The 19,382-nt window shown below is 35.2% G+C and overlaps 2 protein-coding genes across 3 annotated transcripts in view; both read left to right on the top strand.

Moving 5' to 3' along the window:
* The window catches only part of LOC149781660 (G protein-coupled receptor dmsr-1-like), a 416,747-nt gene that overhangs the window by 13,831 nt on the left and 383,534 nt on the right, over positions 1-19,382 (top strand). The window lies entirely within an intron of this gene.
* LOC149781661 (general transcription factor II-I repeat domain-containing protein 2-like) lies at positions 15,384-15,809 on the top strand. The gene has a single exon (XM_089934998.1). It carries the CDS (start codon positions 15,384-15,386, stop codon positions 15,807-15,809), a length of 426 nt encoding a protein of 141 aa, XP_089791124.1.

The following is a 19,382-nucleotide window of genomic DNA, read 5'->3' as shown; positions in this document are numbered from 1 at the left end:
GTAATAAATAACTTGGTTTCCTGCTCAGCATGAAATGTAGTCCAATGTATTTTATGAAAACAGAATAGTTAGTCTAAGTTCGAGAGATATTATAATCATAATTTTCGAGTCCCATCTAACTGTTACATGGCAACAGTATCCATGGTATTCGAGTCCCATCTAGCATTTACATGGCAACAATCTCATTGGTCCTGCTACCTTATCAACTGATAACAATGATGTTGGAATTAACAATCAAATATTGCCCATTGCAACCCTTTTCAATATTTAACACTTAAACCGCACAGTAATTAACGGGACAAATTTTGGAAAAGCATTCTCAAGAAATTTTTAAGACAATTGCAGTATACATACCCTTTTTTAAATAGATTTTACAAAGATGAAAAATATTTACGTGTCAAACAAAGTACAGAATACTTACTTGTCTCATACGGCACAGGATAATTATTTGCTTCACAAAGGCGTAAAATAGATAATTGTCTCATATAGACATATAAAATAACTACTTGTCTCATAAATCAGAAAATAACTACTTGTCTCACAAAGGCATCGAGAAACCACATGTCTCATAAAGGCACAGTCAAATTACTTGTCACGCTAATTTTGTAATACATAAGTAGGACTTAAACCTCGGAAAAGGTAAACAGGTTTTACTAATAATTTCAGAAATCTTATATTCATAATTTAACTTTATTTTGTCACAGTTCATCTCATTTATGCTTTACATGTACTTAAGTTTGAAAGAGACAAAATACCCTTAATTCAGCTCTGAAGTTTATCTGCTGCGCTGGGTAAATGAGGTAATTACAAAAGATAAATAATACCCTGTTTATAAATTAACATTTTTAATTCTTTATATATGCTGTACATTGTCATTGCAAACCAAAGTTTTGTAAATCTGAAATACGAGCATAAAGGAATGGAATATTGTTTTACAGACGAAAGATTACTTTACAAATATTTTTTAAAGGTAATTTTTCCTGTTAAATTTGAAAACAAATTACATCAACGTAATAATAGTCTTCTTCCAAAATACTGGTCAGAGTCTAGCAGAATCCGAATATTTTGCGCATCCATTTTCTTTCATTCTTTATTTATATATTGATTTCTTCTTTCTTTCTTTCAATGATTTATTCTTCCCTCGATTCTTAAACTGTGGCAGTAGTCAAGGGTAGGCCATAACGTCAAGTCAATTACTGACCAAGTTAACCACACAATATAGATATATATATAGCATATAAGTATGGAGAAAAGACAACACACAAGACAAATTAAATATGCATAACAAGGCACATGAAGAATACTCAGGTATGTCTATGAATTTAATATAACTGGGACTACGCAAGTAAAGACAAACGCATGTCAAATTTATTTGACCAAATCCAGGAAGTGATAAGTAGAACATGTCACGTGGTTATACATATATACATAGATTAGTACTGCAATATATCTAGTTTCTATAGTCTATGTTATTCTTTACACAACGAATTTATTTAGTAGTAGCTATTCTGTACAGAACGAATTTATTTAGTCTAAGCTATTCTTTACACAACGAATTTATTTAGTCTAAGCTATACTTTACACAACGAAGATGCCTAGTCAATGCTATTCTCTACACAAATAATTTATTTAGTATTAGCTATTCTTTACACAACGAATTTATCTAGCCTAAGCTATTCTTTACACAAAGAATTTATTTAGTCAAAGCTATTATACAAATTTATTTAGTCTATGCAGATCTTCACACAACGAAGTTTCCTAGTCTACGCTATTCTTTCCACAACGAATTTATCTAGTCTAAGCTATTCTTTACACAGCAAATTTATCTAGTCAAAATATTCTTTGCTAAACGAATTTATCTAGTCTAAAACATTTTTTACACAAAGATTGTATATAGTCTTATATATTATAGTCTTATATATTCTTTACACAAATATTGTATCTAGAATAAGCGAGTTTTACACAATTAATTTATCTAGTCTAAGCTGTTCGTTACACAATGAATTTATTTGGTCAAAACTATTCTTACTTGATCAGGTCATTCGACTTTAAAGATGATTTTAAAAACTTGAATTGTACTGCAATTTGGTGTCAATATACTTAGCAATTAGGTATAGAATTGTCCACTATTCCGACTATAATGCTTTTATAAATCTTCTATTGTTTCTTGAAAAGTTCCATTAATTAGCCTTTGTGGCTTAACTGAAATACAATTAACCGTTTATTTTCAAATAATAAACGTACCTGTATCATAATCTTTACATATGTAACAACTTTAGTAACACGTTACAACATCCAAATAACATTATATAGTCATGCCATTGAGGTACCCAAATGTATTTCAAAGTTATGCAAATGAAAGGCATATCTATGGAGATATCTGAATGATTTTCAAAGACATTTCACTGCACTTTTATATGGTCCGGTCAGATTCAGTAAGTTTTGTTGTCAGGTAATAAATAGAATCATGTCAAGTACAAGAGCTTTTATTGTCAAGTAATAAATAAAATTATGTCAAAAATGGAATCTAGCCAAAAATATTGTCATGCTGTAAATAGAATTATCACATATCTGTACACTTTACATATAGTGTATACTGTTTAATACTTTTCTTTATATTACAACACATAAACTATCACTTTATCTGATTCTGATTGGTCCAAATAAGCCTACGAAATTCTTTCGTAGAATTCTCTTTACTGAATGGCTGACATCGTGGAAAAAAAAACTTTCTTTAACCTGCCTTATTGAACTTTTTCTTGTAACTAACAATATGACGACCCAGTTTTCGAATCGACCGCCCAATTACGTTACGCCATGTATTGCCAATCAGGAACTGAAAAATGACGTTAAAACCGAAACAAGAACAAGAATAACAAATAAAACTTAGGGTATCGTTCCAGTCATAACATGCATTGGTGGGTGGGTAGGCGGTAATCCGACAGCAATATTGGTTTAATCTTTAACTTCTAGTACTAAATAAACTCACCTCTGTTCAAAGAAGAATGTGGACATAAACCAGTGTCCGAACTGACAAAACGTTAAGGACTATCAAACCCCAGCATTTTTAGTAGCTCAAACGATCCATTCTTTTATGTGATGCAATTTCGAGTGTCTCCTGTTCAACTAATATAAATAGCTGGTCAGAAATGCATTCCAGTAGATATGGAATTTCTCCATCTAATAATAAGCCCTGCACTTGAATATCCAGCAACATTTAGTCCAGAAATTGACATCCCTTAGGTGTCAACATTGTTATATTATTGATCGTCGAACCTAAATGAACCAAATTATGCGACATCACACGGAACTTCCATACTATTTCTGTGTTAGCAAAGAATGTTATTTGTAAGGACAGTTGATGTTTAAATTATAATTTGTAAAAGGAAATTTGCTTTTAAATGTTACTGGTTATAAAACTGCACAATCCTTTGGAACTGTTTTTTACATGTAATAACAGAAAAGTGCAGCGATTGAGTTAAGATGATCGAGACTATTTCTTCCTCTTTCTCTCTATTTCCATCAAAATTATAACTACGATAAACATAATCTCAAACAGGTAGTGGTTTAATATTCAGTTTATGAAACTCGACAAGGCTCACAAAAGCTACACATTATTCAACTCGTTTCATAAATTCAATATTAAATCCTTATCCGTATGAAATTAACCATTCCCATTAAAATAAAATAAATATTTTGGTCATGTAATAAATAGAATCTTGTCCAAACAATATGTATGCTTTTCATAATCTTACATGCTTGCTTAAAGTAAATGGAATGTAGGAAACTCGTGGAAATACTTTAAATCCGAGACTCGTCAAGACACACAAAAAGTATTTATTAGTGGTCTCATTTCATAATTTTTTTTGAAACCATCTGGGTATAATTAGTTTTTGCATTAGTCCCACATTTATTTACTTTATGAAAAGGGTCTAATATATTTCCGTTATGTATAAGGGATATTGTGCTGTCAGATTTTTGAAATGTTTAGCAGATTGCTGGTCAACTTCTATCACGGATCACAGCTGCTATATATCATACCTGACAGCTGTAGGCATGCAACATACCAGCGTAAATCATACCTGTCAGATGTAGGTATGAAACATACCAGCTCTGGTTCTACTTATATCAGCTAAGATGTATATAATTGTATTAATTATTTTGTACCCGCAAAACAGCGAAGTCTATTTTGTAGAGGCAATAAATGCTATTGACAAACGGTACCATTTAGTCAATGTGTATTCTTGTCTTATTTTAGTTCTACATTTCCAATGTAGATGCACTTTAATACAAGTTTGAAAAAGTGTAATTAACATAAATTACAATGCACCTTGATGGTCTAAATTATAACATACCTCCAAATTATGTACATTTTATTTTGCATCCATCATATTGTTTAGGATTATGTAACTATCAGTTTTATGTTAAGAAAATTATATATTCTTTCCATTGTCTCAAAATGCAATATTTTTGCGATTTGAAGAACGAGCTTCAAAGTACATATCAGTCATAGTAATTCTTTCAAAATGTCCATTTCCTGTCGACGTTCTTAGGGAAAACGTGCGACATTTCTCTTTTAACGCGCAAATTATCATCAGTGTTGCGTTTACCTTACTTCCGCAAAATACTATTTATGCTGATTTTTCATGAAGTTTGCTTGAATGACAATAGGTTTAAAATAAAGCTTGAAAAATTATACTTTCATCTTCGATAGGCGTTTAGAGTAAGATGATTGCGATGTGTTACAGGTAATGGTTGTTTAAAGAATGCTGGTTAAGTTACCTTGGTCAGGATAAAGCACAAAATACAGATTAAATAACCCTTTGTCGGGTTTGTGGTTTGAATTATCTTTGGCCGGGATTAAGTACAAAATGCAGATTGAATTACTCTTAGCCGGGATAAAGTACAAAATGCAGATTAAATTAACTTGGTCAGGATAAAGTACAAAATGCAGATTAAATTAACTTGGTCAGGATAAAGTACAAAATGCAGATTGAATTACCCATGGCCGGGATTGAGTGCAAAATGCAGATTGAATTACCCATGGCCGGGATTGAGTGCAAAATGCAGATTGAATTACCCATGGCCGGGATTGAGTGCAAAATGCAGATGGAATTACCCATGGCCGGGATTGAGTGCAAAATGCAGATTGAATTACCCATGGCCGGGATTGAGTGCAAAATGCAGATTGAATTACCCATGGCCGGGATTGAGTGCAAAATGCAGATTGAATTACCCATGGCCGGGATTGAGTGCAAAATGCAGATTTAATTACCCTTGATCGGGATAAAGTACAGAATTCAGATTAAATTACCCATGGCCGGGATTGAGTACAAAATATTGATTTCATTACCTATGGTCGGGACACAGCACACACTGTTGCCTGAATTACCCTTGGGAGGTTTTTTGTGTGTAATTGGATTTTCAACGTATCTTTAATAATGTTTCAGGACACACGGTACTAATTATACGGAAGAACTGTGAACCAGTCTAGAAATGGGTGAAGAAATGATAGAGTATTTACAGGTTTGGTGGTCCATAATTGGTTAATAATGAAAATTAAAATTTTAGGAAAAATATCTTTTGAGAGCTTGTCCTATATGTAATGTAAAAAAAATATTGACAAATTTCTACTGATGCAATTTTAGCATTTTTACAGGCTTGACTCAGGAGTACTCAATACTGAAAGTAGCACCTGATTCATTTGGTGCAGAATCAATAACACGTGTTTCATGCACATATATGTAAACAAATTGCCGCGGGTCATATGGTGTTCTCCACACATAAGCTTGCACCAAGGTTAGATGTGCACGAAAAATTATAGGTGTCATTATCAGCACCCATAAATTTTAAGTTATTGAATTTTGAATATGACAGTGTTTCCATATGTTTACCATTGGAGTGGAATTAGTACCGTGAGTCCTATATGCGACCTATACCATAATAGAAGCTTGTTGTTTCCATGGTTACCACGTGCATCCAGGGTATCAATTTGGTGGTTTTTACATATGACAATCATAATGGAGTCTTTTTATCATGGTTTGCATGTGATTTTGGAGAAAAATTCTATACCAAAGACAGATGGGGATGGTTTTATACACTGAAGAGTGGAAGTAGATAGCTCAGGCCATAGGGAAAAGAGCACAGTATGGCCTGATGGCAGAATTTCATATGATGGTACCCATAGATTGGCTTGTATGGTTAAATACCATTTAACACATGCAATAATTCCCCAAAATGGGGTGGGGTGGGGTAGATTTTATATGTAAGCCACTTATGTCACAATCAATTATGTATCAGTACTGATCATTTAACTTTAGAGACACACTCAGCAGATCAAAGCAGAGAACATTGTAAAAATAAGGACTGTGCACAAAACTGCACATGCTGCATTGCCTCAGCCTGTAAATTGAATTATTATATGTCGAGTCACATTGAATATCAATTATACCGGTCTTATTTCTTATCCTAGAATTAAACTCCTTGACACCTATTCTATGTTCAGCATGTTTCTCATATTGGTACATTACATTTTTGGGCAAACAGTATTGGAACTTTTCTGCATTCCTTTTGTTGAGGGAGTAGGGAGGGACATTTTCACTTAAAATAATAGTTTTCAATCCTTCATTCCCAATATAAGTCTGCAAAAGTCCTATCTGTATTGCATTCTTTACACAGGCAGTTTTTCTTCCCCAACCTCCCTTCATACAGTTGAAACATTCTTGATGTATAACTGCATGGTGAACATACTGCTCTCTCCCACCAAACCAGATCTCTTTTTTCTTCATGTACCAAGTCCCATGATAGAAAACCTTTATACTCAGGGTGTTGCAACTTGTGGTCTCAGAACACATTATTCCAAATCTCAGCATTTGATTACTGCGTGCACTAAGTGATATGGGTTTTGTTCACCATATATGTTGTTGTGAATAAATGAAAACAAGCTTCATGTCAGAAATATGGTTTCATATTTGAAACAAAAGCTATTTATTAAACCTACATTGCTCTGTTCTTACCATCAAGTAATAGTAAGGAATCATTTAGCTGTAAATTAGAGCTTGCTATTTGGTTTGCCAAATCAAGGGGTATTACCTCCCCTTTGACTGTAATTGAGTGATTGCAATGTTTGCTTTGTTTCTCTTTTGTTCAATAATGTATGCATTTTTTCAGCTTTATATTAAAAAGTAAGTAATTTAACACTGCTTATAGTGGAAAGTAGCCACAGTAATGATTTTGAGACTTTTTCTTAACTTTTTATGAGCTTTGGGTAAATGTAGGTATATATTTATGTATTAGACAACTTCAATATGCAATTCAATTCTATTACTTAAATTTAACAAGTAGTGTATTCAGTGACAATTGTTATCTGTGTCTGCATATTGCATAGAGACATGAACTTGTCTTGGCATAGCAAAGTTTTTCACACATTTCTCCACCTCCAGCATACTTAATAGCTTGAGTCATAACAGTTTGTGCATACACTTTCTGTCTCCAACATCAATGTCAGCATTATAGGAACTTTAGATAGCTTTTTCAAATTTGTCTCTTGCTGTCCTTATGTAACATACCTCATGTTGATGTGTTATTTGGGTTGATACACATCCCCCCCGTTGTGGGGAACATTACCAGGCTTGAAGAAATTACTCTGTCTATTCTTTGCTTATTCACCCTTCCCCATAGTTTTATACTAAAAAGTAGCACTATGTTATTTAATTATTCAGTATAATAAAGCTTATGGAACTCTTCCTTGGCTTTTATATCTTTTTATTAACATTTGGGGGTCATGAATCACATGTGATGATAGTTTAAATAAGTTTGGAATGTCAGCATCTCTTGATGCTTCATGGGTGTGTGTATTTGTTTTAGTCACAAAAGGGCAATGGCCTCTTATCATTTTGACCTGTCATGTGGCACACTTATTTGTTTTGTTTGATTGATGTGAATAGGGACGCACTGTATCTTATTTCTGTGAGAGTCAGCAAGAAAAGAAATGCAATTTTGAAATTTAAAACATTTAAAACTTGTCTTATAGCAAGTGAGAGATGAAAATACAATGCGTCATGTAATTTGATACCCTGTGATGTCATACTTGCTGATGTCAGCATGCTTGTGTTTCTTTTGTGTAGCATGCATGCCATAGAAAGATAACATGAAGATACAAAGGCAGAAAACAATTATTTTAATAACAAGAATAAGCCATTAATAAGTACAATACAACACAGCAACATGTAATGCGGATGCAATTTAACTATAGATATTGGTATCACATAAAATGCTATTGCACTATTATCCATGCAGAAGCATGGCCAATTCTTTCTTACAATTATGCTCTAATATCAAGGAGTAAAATACAACTTTTTCCCAAAAAATTAAATCTGGTTATAGGACACACGGTACTAATTATACGGAAGAACTGTGAACCAGTCTAGAAATGGGTGAAGAAATGATAGAGTATTTACAGGTTTGGTGGTCCATGATTGGTTAATAATGAAAATTAAAATTTTAGGAAAAATATCTTTTGAGAGCTTGTCCTATATGTAATGTAAAAAAAATATTGACAAATTTCTACTGATGCAATTTTAGCATTTTTACAGGCTTGACTCAGGAGTACTCAATACTGAAAGTAGCACCTGATTCATTTGGTGCAGAATCAATAACACGTGTTTCATGCACATATATGTAAACAAATTGCCGCGGGTCATATGGTGTTCTCCACACATAAGCTTGCACCAAGGTTAGATGTGCACGAAAAATTATAGGTGTCATTATCAGCACCCATAAATTTTAAGTTATTGAATTTTGAATATGACAGTGTTTCCATATGTTTACAATTGGAGTGGAATTAGTACCGTGAGTCCTTCAGTCGCTATGATGTCGGCAGGGTGGCAGTTCACAGTGATGTCTAACACTGATCCATTATGCCGCAAACATGTAGCATCACGTCCCACCCAGACATATTATTATGACACCAAACCGACCACTCCTAACAATAACCTATTAATGCTGAGCGCCTAGCGAGGCAGCTGTTAGTACCATTTGTATAAGTCTTTGGTATGATTCTGTACGTATTTGAATCTGCGACCTCCCGCATCCGAGGCGGACGCTCTAACTACTAGGCCACCAGAGCGAATAAAAGGATAAATTACAAAATGCTGACTGAATTACTAATTACAAAATGCTGACTGAATTACTAATAACAAAATGCTGACTGAATTACTAATTACAAAATGCTGACTGAATTCCTAATTACACTGGTCAACAGTGAAATCATTACTGACTTGAAAAGGCCCTAATCTGTAGTATTTTGGTGTGCCGAACACGAATATAACCGCGAAAAATTTGTATTGGCTCTCGTTTTGAAGATATTCATATACCTCATTTTCTATGTTTCACTGTGTAAATTTCTCCAGTAGGACTGCAGCAACATCCGGAATAATGATGTAACATTGCATAATACCATCATGCTCACATCATCCACAGTTGATTGCATCATTTTCTGATGCAATGCAATACTAATGCCATGCGGCTGCTGAAGTAAGTTGACGTCAGCAGTGTACTATACATGTGTAGGCCTATTATACTAATGCCAGGCGGCTGCTGAAGCTGACGTAAGCAGTGTACTATATAAAGCCCAATCAGATAGGTTCAGCATTTAAAATATTTTAGACGTTGTGCGAGACAGTTCAAGCTACTGTTACATAAAACTTATTATTTTATCCATTTACGTACAATAAAGAACAGTAATGCCTCGAAAGTGTGTTAATACCGCGGACAATTTTTGCTATATTTGTGGGGAAGTGACATTTGCCAACCAGAAGAAAAGTATCAATTCTCAAGTGAAGAAGGCATATCATCTTTACTTCGGATGCAAGGTTGGTGACCAAGACAAGCCTTGGGCTCCGCATATATGCTGTGCTACATGTACAACACAGCTTTCACAGTGGTTGAATTGCAAAAGGTCATCAATGCCGTTTGCAGTCCCAATGGTGTGGAGAGAGCCAAGCAACCACCTAAATGACTGTTACTTCTGCTTGGTTCCTCCTCTTTCCGGCGGAATAACGAAGCGAAAGAAGTCGAGAATAGTCTACCCAAACATTCCGTCTGCATTGAGACCAGTTTCACATGGTGAGGGACTTCCTATTCCAGAACCTCCAGCAGAATATTCTCTTGATTCATCTGACGAAGACAAAGGTGAGTCGACCTGTTCTTCTCCTGGTCCATCAGCATGCAGTGATCCAGATTTTCACTGTGGTGCATCATCAACCCCACACAGAATAACACAGGAAGAACTAAATGACCTGATTCGTGATTTGGACTTATCAAAGAACAAGGCAGAATTGCTAGGATCAAGACTCCAACAATGGAATCTTCTAGAAGAAGATGTCACAATTACTGCATATCGAAAGCGCCACCAGCAATTGGAGCCTTTCTTCAGAAAGGAAAGTAATCTGATATTCTGTTCCGATATTGAGGGCCTCATGAATGCTTTAAAAATCACTCATGACCCACAAGAATGGAGACTATTTGTGGACTCTTCGAAACTGAGTCTCAAGGCTGTGCTTTTGCACAATGGAAACATTCTTCCATCTATTCCAGTAGCGTATGCTGTCCACATGAAAGAGACATACGATAACTTAAGGCAGCTACTGAATTCCATTGAGTATAACAAGTACAGCTGGCACCTCTGTGGTGATTTGAAGGTAGTTGCCCTTTTAATGGGACTGCAGCAAGGATAAATAAAATACATGTGTTTCTTATGCGAGTGGGATAGCCGAGCAAGGGAAATGCACTACATGAGGAAGGAATGGACTCACAGGCAGAATGTAGCCATTGGAGAGAAGAATATCCAACACCCAGCTCTGGTTGAGGCTCAGAAAATCTTGCTACCACCCCTTCACATCAAACTAGGTTTGATGAAGAACTTCGTGAAAGCCATTGACCGGACTTTGCCAGCATTCCGATACCTGCATGAAAAATTCCCTCGACTCAGCGAAGCAAAGATTAAAGAGGGAGTTTTTGTGGGTCCTCAGATTCGAGAGCTTTTCAAAGATGACCGGTTCAACAACTTGCTGGAAGGTGACGCGAAACAAGCATGGAATGCTTTTCGCCTAGTTTCTACAAACTTCCTCGGAAATGTTAGGGCAGAAAACTATAAGGAACTAGTAGAAGACATGTTGATGAAGTATAAGAAACTTGGCTGCAATATGTCTCTAAAGATTCACTTCCTTCATTCCCATTTGGATTTCTTTCCTAGCAACTGTGGTATTGTTAGTGATGAACACGGCGAACGTTTTCATCAAGATATCGCAACAATGGAACAAAGATACCAGGGAAAATGGTCCACTACAATGCTGGCTGACTACTGCTGGACACTCCTCAGAGATGCTCCCGAACAGCTGTACAAGAGACAGGCGAAGAAATCTAAGATGTAGTCAATGACTTGATTTTTTATAGGTAGGCTATTACAGTTGACCTTTTACTATTGGAATGCATTTCGTTATGTAAACATTAATTTCTTGCAGATTACAAAAAAACTAGAGCCAATTTTGCAATTTGACTGTCATATTCGTGTTCAGCACATAAAAATTGATAAGAATTGACTAATTTTATTTCAGTAACATGACTTTTGTAAAAATTTGTTGTCCAGTGTTACAAAATGCTGACTGAATTACTAATTACAAAATGATGATTGTATTACGGTTCGCTGGATTAAGCACAGAAATACTAATTGAATTACCCTTGGTCTGGATTAAGCACAAACATGCTGACTGAATTCCACTTGGTCGGGATTAACCATGAAAATGCTGACTGAATTACCCTTTGATCTGGATTAAGGTTAAATAAAAAATATTGATTCAAGTACCGTTTGTCTGGATAAAGGTTAATTTTTGGCAGAGTAATATAACTCAGACTTTAACTAATTACTGTTTATGTAATTACGTCATCCTAATTAAAAGTTAATGTTTATTTAATGACGTCATCCTAATTGAATGCTACTGTTGATTTAGTAACAGCGTCCTAACTGAATGCTACTGTTTATTTAATAACATCATAATGCTACTTTTTTAAATATCAGCGTCCTAATCTAATGCTACTTTTTATTTAATAGCAGCGTACTAATTGAATGCTACTGTTTATTTAATAACAGCGTCCTAATTGAATGCTACTGTTTATTTAATAACAGCGTCCTACTTGAATGCTACTGTTTATTTAATAACAGCGTTCTAATTGAATGCCACAGTTGATTTAATGACAGCTTCCTAATTGAATGCTACAGTTTATTTAATAACAACGTCCTACTTGAATGCTACTGTTTATTTAATAGCAGCGTCCTAATCGAATGCTACTGTTTATTTAATATCAGCGTCCTAATTGAATGCTACTGTTTATTTAACAACAGCGTTCTAATTAAATGCCACAGTTGATTTAATGACATCATCCTAACTGAATGCTACTGTTTATTTAATAACAGCGTCCTACTTGAATGCTACTATTTATTTAATAACAGCGTCCTAATTGAATGCTACTGTTTATTTAATAACAGCGTCCTAATTGAACGCCACAGTTGATTTAATGATATCATGCTAATTGAATGCTACTGTTTATTTCATAACAGCATCCTACTTGAATGCTACTGTTTATTTAATAACAGCGTCCTACTTGAATGCTACTGTTTATTTAATAAAGCGTCCTAACTGAATGCCACAGTTGATTGAATGACATCATCCTAATTGAATGATACTGTTTATTTAATAACAGCATCCTACTTGAATGCTACTGTTTATTTAATAACAGCGTTCTAATTGAATGTTACTGTTTAATTCATAACAGCATCCTAATTAATGTTACTTTTCCTTTCTTTGAGTCGAAATTATTTTAATGACTGATTTTAACTTAATATATAATTGAAAGTTAGTTGCTTTTATTCGCAGTTAGTGTGAATAAAATACTGCTGTGACCCAAATTTGGGCCAACGGCGTTTGAGTCCAATAAAAACAACCCAATTGGGGTAACAATAAATGGGCCGTTCTGCAGAGGACATTCATTGTGTTATTTTTTTTTTCTTCTTCTTTTAAGTTTGACCCAAATGTATAATTGTTGTCAGCATAGATCAATCCTATTCATCTGAAAATTGTCCAAAGTCGTTTGGGCAAAATGATCACAGTGATTTACCCTTCAATTAATAAACCGGACAGGGTTCCGATTGCAATTAATAAGCAAGACAGGGTTCCCATTGCAATTGATAAACTGGACATGACTCCCACTTCAATTAATACAATGGATAGGATTCCCATTGCAATTAATAAAATGGACAGGAGTTTCATTACAATTATTAACCTGGACAGGATTTCCATTGCAATTAATACAATAGACAGGATTCCCATTGCAATTAATAAGCCGTACAGGATTCCCTTGCAAGTAATAAACCGGAAAGGATTCCCATTGCAATTTATAAACTAGACAGGATTCCCATTGCAATTTATAAACTAGACAGGATTCCCTTGCAATTTATAAACCGGAAAGGATTCCAATTGCAATTTATAAACTAGACAGGATTTACATTGCAATTAATAAACTGGACATGATTCCTATTGCAAGGACACCAAATGGTACTAAAAGCTGCCTCGCTAGACGCTCAAAATTAAGAGGTTAGTGTTAGGACTGGTTGGCCTTGTGTCAGAATAATGTTACTGGGCAGGACATGATGCCTCAGTGCTACACATCACTATAAACTATCACACTGCAGACATCGTAGCGATATGAGTGAAAAGTTGTTAAAGCTACGTTAAAACTCCAAAACACAGATGATTCCATGGCTGGATAGGATTCCCATTGCAATTAATAAGCTTGACAGGATTCACATTGCAAATAATAAGCTGGATAGGATTCCCATTGCAGTTAATATACTCTGGTGTTCGTAGGATAATTCATCTTATATTTTACACGATAACCGACTACAGGTAAAAAAAAAAGAATATAATCATTCTTTCCTTTCTTTATGCCACTAATTGCATACTCCTTCTGGATTTCTTTGTTATTGCTATGAAATATAATGTATGGACGAGATCATTTATTTTCCAGCTACTGCACCATATAGAAAGTAAATTTGGCGGAACGGTTTACTCAGGACAGCGATAGTGCTTGTTAGGTAATTGTTAGGGATAGCAAACATGCAGGATCGAGCATCTAGCACAGAAGTCGAATTAGTAAAGAAGGAAATTTTATTCCATTTTATTACATTAGATAAAACTATTTAAAGGTAATATGTAAGAAAGTAACTTAGTTATGAAAATCATTGAATGTCACAAAATAACTGAAAAAAAATTCCAATTAAATAATCAAGATTTCTTTGAGTTTTCGTTATTAGTTTGAGTTTTTTATATTTTCATGGAAAACATGTCCCTCTTGAAGGTACAAACAATCACATCAGTCTTTAAGGCCATAGCAAACATGTTATTCTTAAAGGTGTGATCAAACATGTCACTCTTAAAGGCACAAGCAAACATCTCACTCTTGAAGGTACAAACAATGAATGCACTATTAAATGTCCAAGCAAACATGTCACTCTAGATGGTACAAACTATGATGTTAGAATAGAAGGTAAAATCAAGCTTGTCACTTAGAGGTACAAGAAAACACGTCACTATTGAAGGTACAAGCAAATATGTCACTCTTGAAGATACAAAATAACATGTCACTCTTGAATGCACAAGCAAATATCTCACTGTGTGGTCTAGGCAAACATATCATTCTTGAAGTTACAAGCAAACATGTCACTCTTGAAGGTAGAAGCAAACATGTTACTCTTACAAGCACAAGCAAATATCTCAGTCTGTATGGTCTAGGCAAACATATAATTCTTTAAGGTACAATCAAACATGTCCCTCTAGATGATACAAGGAAACATGTCTCTCTAGACGGTACAAGCAACCATGTCCCTGTAGATCATATGTGTCAAACTCAAGGCCCGCGGGCCACATCAGGCCCGACGTACAATTATATCAGGCCCGAGAGGTCTTGACCGGCGTACAATTATATCCGGCCCGAGAGAGAATTTTAGGCAAAAATATTTTTTAATGGCCCTGCGATATAAAGTGCAAATCAAATTCCCTAATTAGCAGCCTTGCCGAACAATAGGCTACCTGAGAGCGTTCTCGCTTCGATCAGAATAAGCGAAAATAAAAGTTGTGTAGTGAGTGGATGTTCGTCGTTACAGTAATCTAGCAACGTTCAGTTGCTCGTTTTGGATTGGCGCATAAGAAATGAAAGTAGTGTAGTGCCCGGATATTACATCACCTTTTCCCGCTACGGCTAACGTGATATCAATCAAGCGTCTGTCGGTAGATGCACAATCTTTTTTTAAAATTAAAGCTAGCCTTAAAATGGTCAAGAGAAAAGTTGATTCTGAAAACATAGCCTTTCAAAGCCGCTGGAAGGCTGAATATATGTTTACTGATACTGGCGGTAAACCTGTGTGTCTAATTTGTGGAGATAATGTGGCTGTGATCAAGGAATATAATCTGAGACGGCACTACGAGACTAAACATCAAGACAAGTTAAAAAGCCTGAATGCAGAGCAGAAGCTACAGAAGGTAGAAGAATTGAAGAGGAATCTAACATCACAGCAGACGTTTTTCACCAAAGCAAAATCACAAACTGAAGCTGCTGTGAAAGCAAGTTTTATTGTGGCGGAGGAGATCGCAAAATCAGGCCGACCATTTACAGAAGGAGAGTTTCTGAAGCGCTGCATGATGAAAGTATGTGACTCCCAACATAAACGAACTTGTAGCCAAGAAAAGATGCCATAAATCCAGCTCTGAGAAATTGGCATAAGAGCGAAAATGGGTATGCCAATGATTTTTTATTATTAAAACTTTTTTCTGTTTTAATTTATATTAATGTTTAAAAAACGTTTAATTTTCCGCTTATTGAATGTTTATCCTGTTCGGTCCGCAACCTTACGTGTGATTTGAGTTTTGGCCCGCTGAGCGATTGAGTTTGACACCCCTGCTATAGATGATACAAGCACATATGTCCCTTTTGAAGGTACAAGCAAACATGTCACTCTAGATGGTACAAGCAAAAATGTCCCTCTAGATTTTATAAGCAAACATGTCACTCTTGAAGCTCCAAGCAAACATGTCACTCTACCAAGGTGCAAGCAAACATGTCGCTGTAGAAGGAACAAGCAGTGGAATTTGAACTCTTTATTAATGACTCTGAGTAACTATGTACCGTAATTATTCTTGTACAGGTCGGGTCCAACTATAAATTGTATCGACCCTGATCAGCCGTAGCATGATGCATCGGTATATCTGGATCTTTGCAGTTTTGTTTAGGAATAATCAGTAAAACAAGCAAAATTGGCACGGATGTGTCGCAATGTATTGTTTTTGTAAATAGACCAGACCTATTTACGAGTAAAAAAACGGTAGTAAAATTTTATACGTCCTCGATGAAATTATACGTGCAGATTACGACTTACGTTTAGCCTTCGCATAATTTGACATTTAGTAAGAGAAAATACTGGATAGCTACTAAAATGCGGTATTATTCAAATGTATGTGCGTGTGTGCGCGTGTGTATACTATTTGATAGTCACTCGAAATACATATAATAGAGTAAGGTGGCAGTTTGATCGGAAGTAAGTACGGTTGGGCAAAGGCATGTTCAGTTCAGAATATACCATAACTCGTCAAAAATATGAAATTCGAGGAGCTTGTTTCGCTTATTGCAGCAAGATATTAGCTCACCCAAACGCGTCGACAAGAAGATTTCACGTATCAATAGAAATGTAGCAAGCGAAACAAAGCCTGTCATTATTTTATTATCCTCCAATCGTGACTTAGCAATATCCCAACGCATGTACAATGTGTTACCGAGCTGAAATCACTTAGTAAGCCAGTACGTTGTATTACTGTTGAGTGTGTGTGGTCTGTTCGGCAAATCTGAATTCAGTATAACTATAAAATGACATGTAATACGTATTTTCCCTCTCAAGAAATCATTATCGTCTCGTAATTCTTTCTGCTTTATGTTTGTGTATGAAATGAAAATATTATCTTTACTGCAAAATTTGTATTTGATGAATGTTGGTCTCTTCCAAGATCATGGAAAGCCAAGCCGAGCGATATTACTATCAGATTCAATCAACATTAGTTTTAAAGTCTGGGAAGTATCGCCCTTAGAATCAATCAACATTAATTTAAAGTTTGGGCAGTACCGCTCTCAGATTCAGTCAACATTCATTTTAAAGTCTCTGTGTGTGTGTGTGTGTGATTGAGATTTTTAACGTAGCTTTAACTATTTTAGTAATTAGAGCATCATATCGCAGACATGTAGCATGATGTCTCTCACAGAGTCACATTATCCAGACATCAGGCCGACCAGTCCTAACACTAACCTCTTAATTCATTCTGACAGCCAAGCGAGCAGCTACTAGTATCATGTTATAAGTCTTTGGTATGACTTGGCCGGGATTCGAACCCGCGACCTCCCGCGTCCGAGGTGGATGCTCTAACCACTTAGGCCGCCGGATCGGTCTTTCAAAGTCTAGGCAGTATCGACCTCAGGTTCAATCATTATTCATTTTAAAGTATAGAAATATTTATTTTTATACAAACTCTCCGAAAATTTCTGGCAGAATTTTAGTTCAAACTTGTATTCAATAGCTGATGCTAGCGTGTAGCAATATGTAGACTGTAATGATTTGGGAGCTTAAACTACGTAACAAGAATGAGAGACAACCAACAAGTCTGTATAATTTAAACAATAAATGTATGTCCCCAAAATGCACAGTGAAAGAATTAAAAACTAACTTACAGGGGTTAATAAATTCCTTTTATCCTTAAAGTTGTATAATTTCCAATAGATTAAGTCATTCCAAATGTGTTCTAAAGTATTCCGAATGAAAACCGTGATGTCATTATATGTTTTTAAATCCAAATGGACATTTCACAATATATCCATTAAGTTAAAAATCGAAACGTCTCTGAATGTTTCACGATAAATCCGCATATCTATTAATATTGGACTGTATATGAATAAATGATAATGCACTGCAGTTTAAAATTAAATAAATAAATAAAATTACTCAAAGTATCTCTCCCCAGTCCGGTGAAATGTAAAGAAAGAGATATTCTGTATAAAAATCCATTTATAACGGAATGTAATTCGCAGCAACACTACCATATAATACGAGTCTCTAAAATGAATCATTATTATTTTGAAATACTCAAATTCATTAAACACATTATCTGTTCCAATCTAGCCAATTAGGAAGAACGTCATGCTCCTTTGTAGAAAACCCCATGAACTCCTTTAATGAAATCACATGTACTTTTCGGATCACGTGATGTCTTGTTGACATAATTCTACTCTGAAACTTATGAATTAAATCGACGTAGACATCACACGCCTCATTTTTAAAATTTCAATTGAATTTGCTAGAATACTAGCATTATAAAAGTCGTATATTAAAATTACTAAGTCAATTATTTTGAAATCATATACATAATATAGATATACATCACTTGAGATTTCACGATTTTATTTGACAGCTATATATTCTAGCTGATTTTAGTGTTTTGCAATATGCAGAGATTTCAGCTCCACTCTCCGCAGAGGGAATCCGGAAAACAAAAACTAAATATCGGGGTGATTTTCATCTTACTAAACTACATCTGGTTCTTGTTTTATAAAATACCAACGACGTGAAAGCAGTTTTCTACGACCGGTGTCGCGTAAATGCATGTGTTCTATTGGAACGTACGTTTTTATTTATCACTGTGGATGTTACAACATCACAATACCATTACTGACTTTTCAGCTACTCGGTGACATAGGCCAATCATAGAAATGCACACAATGCCAAGAATATCCTATCATAGAAAGATTCGTCATATCAAGAATGAAAAGAACCGAATGATTTGTTTTAGTTTTGTTTCCAAATGAGTCATTAATAAATAAAAAAGTTAAAGATGGAGACAGACATTTAATTTGTTGTCGAAGCGTCGTTAGTCAGAGTCGTTTCTCCTGACCCTTAGTGCTGGCCGAAGACCTAACTAAAGGGGATATTATTAATCCCACGTGATGGGGGTGAGGGTGGAAGTGAAGCCAATTCGATTGGTTCTATTATTGATGCTTTATCTACACTCGTGTGGATATTGTTTTCAATTAATTTCATTGTTTTCTACAGACAATCATGTGGTCTGTATTGGAGTTTCCACTAGGTGAATATGACTAGTTGAATTAATCTATTTGCTTTTCTTTTACGTGGTACAACTTCATTTCCATCTCGTAATTGAAACGTAGCCACATGACTCGATTATAAAGCACTGAGGTTAAGAGTCTGCCTACAGCGTGCCCTCCATAGGAGGGAA

Source organism: Sinohyriopsis cumingii, chromosome 15, assembly GCF_028554795.1.
Source record: "Sinohyriopsis cumingii isolate HCF-2022 chromosome 15, ASM2855479v2, whole genome shotgun sequence".
NCBI lineage: Eukaryota > Metazoa > Mollusca > Bivalvia > Unionida > Unionidae > Sinohyriopsis > Sinohyriopsis cumingii.
Note: the sequence above shows the minus strand (reverse complement) of the source record. Positions and strands in the feature narration are given on the sequence as shown.